The 7,540-nt window shown below is 35.8% G+C and overlaps 1 protein-coding gene across 1 annotated transcript; it reads left to right on the forward strand.

Annotated features, from left to right (window-relative positions):
- Positions 1-212: 212 nt before the first annotated feature.
- On the forward strand, positions 213-7,439 carry LOC100809277 (probable pectate lyase 8). Its single transcript, XM_003552104.5, has 7 exons — positions 213-952; positions 1,122-1,184; positions 1,473-1,538; positions 4,849-5,491; positions 5,608-5,711; positions 6,440-6,578; positions 6,672-7,439. The coding sequence occupies exons 1-7, from the start codon at positions 834-836 to the stop codon at positions 6,891-6,893; spliced, it is 1,356 nt and encodes a 451-aa protein (XP_003552152.2). The 5' UTR covers positions 213-833; the 3' UTR covers positions 6,894-7,439.
- Positions 7,440-7,540: the final 101 nt, after the last annotated feature.

Consider the following 7,540-nt stretch of genomic DNA (forward strand, 5'->3'; position numbering starts at 1 on the left):
AGCAACCGAAAAGAACGGAGATCCAAGTCCAACAACGAATTTCAGATTTAACAAATATGGAATCACGTATCCGGAAAAGGACACGTGTCAGTGGACAGGTTGTGATATTTGACTTATTTCTTTTTCCGAAATAGAAAAAGGAACATGGCACGTTGCTTAATAATGAGACAATTCGTACAGTTATCTAAGATTTCAGGACGCCCCTTCCCTTCCTTCTTCTCTAACAACGTCGCTCACAATCGTAGTACGGAAAAAACCGCATTCTCATTTTGTCAAAAAAGGTCATTTAACAAACAAAAAAAAGTTGAATGCAATTTTGGTCTGTTACACAATTTATAATTTTGATTCTTTCATTTTAGAATTAACATATTCAGTTTTCTATCAATTTTTTTTATTTTAATCCTCATTTAAAAAAAATACATTAAATCCTTTTATTTTAAGAAAATTTATAATTTTGATTCAAAAACAAATAGAAGAAGGGAAGGGAAGGGACGCGAGAAGAGAGAGTCGCCACGTCGGAAAAGGAAAGAGAGAGAGAAGCAAAGCAGTTAATGGCAGTTAGAGCGGTGGTAAGTTGGTTACACGTGGTTACTCATTTCCCTGATTAACTTAACCATGGTTAACCCAACCTCTCCCTACTCCCATGTACGTGCCTCGCTATTTAAACCCCTTTCTCTCTGCCTCCATATCCATTTCCTCCTCCTTGTTCTCTTCTCACTCTCACTACACACAACAATCACAACCAACATCATCAACAACAACGTATAGAGTACTGTGTTTTCACAAACTGCGAAAGCGCACGCAGAGAAAGTAGAAGTAGAAGAAGAAGCACAATGAAGGTGCTGTCTCCAAAATTGTTCACTCTCAGTATTCTGCTCGCGGCGCTGGTTTTAGCTTCCGCCAACGCAGTCAGCGGCAATGAGATGCAGAAACATGAAGCCACGGAATCAAGGTATCTTCGCAAAAAAAAAAAAAAAGCTTCACCTTCAAGCTTCAAGCTTCTTCCCTGCTTGCAAATTCTCTGAATTTCGATTTTTTTTATTCTTTTAGATTATTTTTTTTTTATTTCTTTGGTAAACATTAGAATGTGAACTAATTTTCGGTTTCTCGTGGAATGACAGGGATGTGGTTGAAGAAGAGAAGTTGCAAGTGCAGAGCTTGAAGAATTCGTCAATGGCAGAAAGGTTAGTGTTTTCTGCTACTACGTGGTGCTTATAATCTGGCCGTCCACGTGGAACTGAGTTGTGAGAGCCGTTGGATTAGGCGAGCTGTGTTTTGAGCTCGGAAGGGAACTAATATAGGCCCTTCGGTCAGATCCGATCTGAAATATCTGAACCGTTGATTAATTCTTCTATCTTAGGAGCTTATTTTGATTATTAGTATTACTTTACTTCGGGGTCTAAACGGTGTCGTTTTTTTTGTTCTGTTCTTTGTAGAGTGTAGTTGATCGTTTTTAGTTTGCAAATTTTCAGGTCAGGGAGTGCTTTGAATGAACATGCAGTTGATAATCCAGAGGAGATTGCTTCCATGGTTGATGAGTAAGATTTCTCTCTCTTTCTCTTTTTCCTCTGTTTCTGTGTATTAATTAATTTTTATTATATAATTTTTTTGCTTTGTTTTCTAGTGATATTATTGGTTCCTATAGTATCTCATCTCATGATAGGTCATGTGCTTAGTAGATTAGTTTATCTGTTTAAGGTCTCTTTTAATTTTTATTATACTTAGAGAAGAGTGCTCACATGCATGATCATTTAACTGAATAGAAGGATCAGCACTCAGCACAGATTCAGCACGGCAAATCCACTTGGCTTTTACTATTAATTAATGTAGTAATAATTATTGGGATGCATGACCAAAAGAAGGAAAATACCCTTGATTATTAATTTCTCGTGAATCCTCCTTTTGGAATAATATTGGATAACCTTTTTTTTTTTGGTGAATTTCGCTTTTATGAAAACTCTGTCAAAGTGGTTAATCTAGCTATTGTGTTAGTTGAAAGCTACTAGCTATATGTGATTTTCCATTGTTGGGCTCACCCCAAAATTTATGCCTATTTTTGTACAAGGGTGATAAATATCCACATCAAAACAATGCTAAGGGAATTTAGAGCAAATTTCCTTGTTGGAACAAATATCACCTCTAGAAAATAACATCTAAAGAATTCTAAACTAATAATTGTTTGGGAAGGACCTACCATTTTTCTGAAACTTTATGTTATACTACTGGTACTAAAGTATTACTATTTTTTTTTAACATAAGGTATTCCCAGCCCAGGAACTAATAACTAATCCAAGTATCAGTATTTTTGACTTAAAGAGTAGTGCACAATATTAAGTGAACTATACCAGAAGATAATTGTATAGTTTTATACCCGACGATGTTAATTAGTATCATGTGTAAGAAAACGAGAAAAATAATAGTATTTGATTCCCTATTAATGACCCCTTGTTATTCTTTGATGCCTTTCACACTCTGACGTATTTAGCCGGTTTGTTATTCCCTTTAGTCACGGTACCATTAATTTTAAAATTCTCCCTCTCTTTTCTTTTTTTCCTAATTAATAAATGTAGTTCTTGCTTTAATTAATTCTTCACGTTCTCTTACTCGATTCTAAGGAATCAACCACCATGTTCTTTGCAGATGAGATCTCTTAAAAATTGAAGCGTTCATATTCTATTTGCCAGCTTAACCACATGCTGGTGTCGCGTGATCCGACCATCTGGCTCATGATAATTTTCTCGTCTTTTTATTTATTTATTTTCCTTATCCGAAAATTGCTTTTCCAAGTACAAACACCATTTTGTACCAAAAAATCCAAGTTTCTTGACTAATGACTTCAATAAGTCATTGTGTCTTATGTATACCTGTCATTTAACTTCCTCTTCACATTTGTAGAATAGTGATCCCCTTAATTGCTTCGCTAATCACATTCATTGGTATAGAACAGTAGATGAAAGTAAATCTCTTCTAAGCTTGCTTTGGTGAACAAAACTATTTTAATTATATGTATGGGATATATACATTGTCTAAGTTAAAATATAGTAGGCAATTTCTTTGTTAATTAATATATGACCTAGAGGAAGTTCTTGATGGTTAGAGTAAATGAGTAATACCGGTCTTTTTACTACTCAATCCTTGCATATTTTTATGCTATATATTATATCTGATTAAATTTATATACTACTACTAGTATATTTTAAGGGCTTTCAATGGTTGATGAAAATCAAAATCATGAGAGTCACTCTCCATATTCTCCAATTGCCTCGGATAAAATAATTTGCATCATCCATTCCACATGATTAATTTGGTCCTACGTACAGTTCCAAATCAGTAAATAAAGACTTTTTCTTTGTATTATTGATTTGCCTTTTTCCATCTTTATATCTCTTCCCAATAGAACCAAATATCCAAAGTTGAATTCAGAGTGTTAATTAGGAACTTATGCAGTAGCCACACTCCCACATATCTTCCAACAGGGTGGGGCAATGCACATGAATGGGTTCCTCACTCCAGCCTGTCTACAAGAAATAGCTCCAAATTGCAGATCAGATCTGGTTCCACCCTAACACTTTTCTAGTCATAGTTGTATTTTGGCCGATCTAGCAGCAGCAGCAGCTGCTGTGTCTCTGACACATTATGCTATACAATGAGACACCCATGAGCTTATTAAATAACCATGAATCAGGAACTTAATTAATAATAACGCTTTTTCACCCCACCGACACCCCCAAAAAGTACTAAGCAACTAGATCTTGGCATTTATTTTCCTAGCAGAGATAAATTATGCTTGATCCCAACCCCCGATTTTCCGTATGCACCGTATCATTCTATCCGTATAGACCCACATGACCCACCCACTAGTCTCATCTTAGCCATGCAGGGACATCAACGATATTAGTAATTCATACCCACTTGCATACTTATTAAACTGTTAATTACTAATTTAGTTCAATTTTCAATTCATTTTCTCATGTATGTCATCATTTAATAACACACCAGCATGACACTGTGATAGCTAATCATCATTAATTAATAATTAGCTAGAATCCTATACAGTTTTGCGTTAGTCGGTGACAAAAGTTAAGTGATGTAATTTAAGAGCATATAGATGTACTTAATTTATTAATAATAATAGCCTTATATATTCATCATAATCCATTTATATGTCTGAACAATAAAAAAGCTATTATATATATATATATATACTCACTTTCTTTTCCATCTTGCACTATTTTTTTATCTCTTTATATTTTTCATTATATCATTTTATTAATTTCTTTCTCTTTCTTTATTATTTCCCTGTATTATCTCCTTTCTTCAACCAATACACCTAGGAAAACAATATTTAGTGAGTGTAGACTATTATAACTCCCATTAACTCCACATGATACATAAACCTTTTTCGATACAACACATGATGAATAATTAAGTATTATTAATTTTTCTTAAAATATAAAATTTAAACATTAGTATAAACATTGGTTAGGACTATAAATGAATAGTAGTGTAAGATAACCTAAAAAGTTCTCCAAATTTAGGGAATACTTTATTTTTTTCTAAAAAGAATAGATGCAAACTCTTAGTCAAAAGTCAATTTTTATTAATTTGTAGTCATTTGGAAAAAAAAAAAACTCTCAGCTAGAATTGATGAAAAACACACAAAAAAAATAAGGAATTAACTATAACAAATTAAAAGTAGAAAGCTAGAATTTATTTAGTGTTAATGAAAAGTGAAGTTGGTCCACTGCATCACATCCATGACTCCTTTGGATGATGTTTAAATTAGTTTTTTCATGTGCTTTGTTTCTTTACTTTATTTATTAATTATCATTAATTTACCTAAAACAGGAGCATACGCAACTACACGGCTCGAAGGAACCTGAACTTCTTCTCATGCGGGTCCGGGAACCCAATCGACGACTGCTGGCGGTGCGACAAGCGGTGGTACGCCCGCCGCAAGCGCCTAGCCAACTGCGGCATCGGTTTCGGCCGCAACGCCATCGGCGGCCGCGACGGGCGCTACTACGTCGTGTCGGACCCCGGCGACGACGACCCAGTCAACCCGAAACCCGGCACCCTCCGGCACGCCGTGATCCAGGACCGCCCCCTCTGGATCGTGTTCAAGCGCGACATGGTCATAACCTTAAAGCAAGAACTCATCATGAACAGCTTCAAGACCATCGACGGCCGCGGCGTGAACGTCCACATCGCTTATGGTGCGTGCATCACCATACAGTTCGTCACCAACGTGATCATCCATGGGTTGCATATTCATGACTGCAAGGTGACTGGGAACGCCATGGTTCGGAGCTCTCCTTCGCATTATGGTTGGAGGACCCTTGCTGATGGAGATGGGATCTCCATCTTTGGCTCGAGTCATATTTGGATTGATCATAACTCGCTGTCGAATTGCGCTGATGGGCTTGTGGATGCTGTTATGGGGTCCACTGCTATTACTATTTCCAACAACTACTTCACCCACCACAACGAGGTATGTATATAACATTGGTTGATTCATTCTCAATTCTTAGCTTTCAATTACAATGTTCCTTTTGGTTGAAGTATTTTTTATATTCCTCATGTTTAATTGAGTTCATAATTGTTCAGGTTATGCTACTGGGTCACAGTGACTCTTATGTCCGCGACAAGCAGATGCAAGTAACCATTGCTTACAACCATTTTGGGGAGGGACTTATCCAAAGAATGCCCAGGTAACTAACATCGATCTTTAAAGCAAGCAACTTTTATTAAGACCTTAATTTTTAATGACTTTCACTGTAAAATTTGTGAAACAATTAGAAACACTTGAACATGAGTAATTATAATAAAAATAAATAATTTTATTATATGTGACAGTAATCTAAATAAAATATCTTTACATTATCGACACGTTTTAATTAAAATTTATCATTAATTATTTTTTATTTTTTGAGAGAGGCGGTGTCAGATATTAGTATTCTTGAGTATTTGATTGGTGTCATGAGCCTTGGGCCCGATTGTTTGATGTTTTCTTTTGGGTTCTTGGAAGCCCATTTAAATTTTGACAGACTCAAAAAGGAGGTTCATCTAATAGTCCAAATAAAAGGTCCATTAAGTGAAAACTTTGACAAATAGACCAATTTCTAGTACTATGAAGAAAAAAGGAAAAAATTACAGTTTCCAGCTCATGTCACGTGTCTAGCCTCTTAGGAGTCACCTCTGTGATGGGAGAAATTATTATATAGTCCTGCATCATCATAGTCTTAGCCAATCTTTTTATAACACATAATTAAGTTTAATTAACTACTTTTTCATAAATTGAAAACATTTAGATATGTTTTCAATTCTCTATAGTTACATAAAAAATTGAAGGTCATAGGCATGTAATGATTCGAACCTTATATAATAATCATAGATTATGTATCTTGTGCTAACAATGGATGAATTATTGATAATGCAGGTGCAGGCATGGGTATTTCCACGTGGTTAACAACGACTATACCCACTGGGTAATGTATGCAATTGGAGGCAGTGCTAACCCCACAATTAATAGCCAGGGCAACAGATACCTCGCCCCTCTGAACCCTTTTGCTAAAGAGGTAACATACTTACATGTAATATCGTTAGCTGTGGGATTTTTTCTTCATGGTAATGAACTTTTTACTTAAATTTTTTAAATTCAATGTGGACAGGTGACAAAGAGAGTGGACACGGGGTCATCCGTATGGAAAAGTTGGAATTGGAGATCTGAAGGAGACCTTTTGCTCAATGGAGCCTTTTTCACTTCATCAGGAGCAGGAGCTGCAGCAAGCTATGCCAGAGCCTCAAGTTTGGGGGCAAAATCGTCTTCTTTGGTTGGTACCATCACCTCTGGAGCTGGTGTTCTTAACTGCCGCAGGGGTGCCATGTGTTAATATCAAACACACTACTACAACCAAAGGAGATTAAACTCATAATACTTGAAAAAAATGAGGCAGAGAAAAGCATAAAGGAAAGGAAGAAAGAAAAAGTTTTCATTCTTTTTCCTCTTTTTATTGCGTTGTTATAAATGTACTACTGATTGAGTTTGCACATGCAGCAGCAACTGTGATCACACCCGTTGTTTGTCTTCTCACTACTAGTTAGATATATCCCGGGGGGACACTGTACATTTTATTTGAACTGTTATCAAATTGATAACAATGGTTGCTTGCTTAAAAGGCACTTCTTCCCACTTTCACAATCCTTCACTTGTGCGAGAGATTTCCCCGTAATTTTCCAACGGAAACAAAATCTATTCTCTCTTCCCCCTAGTTTCTTTCTGTCTTCTTCCCATGTATCCTCTATTGTATGGTCTTTTGAGACTTTGTCCACTAGTACACCTCAATTATGTGTGTGTCCTTCATTTAGTAAACGCTTGATTTGCTCCTAATGAAATGGGCAAAAAAGGGAGAAAAAAAAAAAGGAATGTATTACTGAAATAGTTGGTTGTGTATTTGTTTAAATCAGAATATTATCATCTTTTACTTATGCCTTTGTTATGTTGATGCTTTTCCTTTTCAAGAATATTTTTAGCATATTT

Source organism: Glycine max, chromosome 18 (assembly GCF_000004515.6).
Source record: "Glycine max cultivar Williams 82 chromosome 18, Glycine_max_v4.0, whole genome shotgun sequence".
NCBI classification, from domain to species: Eukaryota; Viridiplantae; Streptophyta; class Magnoliopsida; order Fabales; family Fabaceae; genus Glycine; species Glycine max.

Excerpts from the sequence above, each read along its gene's own strand:
- LOC100809277 (XM_003552104.5), top strand. The coding sequence starts at position 834 with ATGAAGGTGCTGTCTCCAAAATTGTTCACTCTCAGTATTCTGCTCGCG. Across the intron at positions 5,492-5,607 it reads ACTTCACCCACCACAACGAG|GTTATGCTACTGGGTCACAG; the intron begins GTATGTATATAA and ends ATAATTGTTCAG. Across the intron at positions 6,579-6,671 it reads TGAACCCTTTTGCTAAAGAG|GTGACAAAGAGAGTGGACAC; the intron begins GTAACATACTTA and ends CAATGTGGACAG.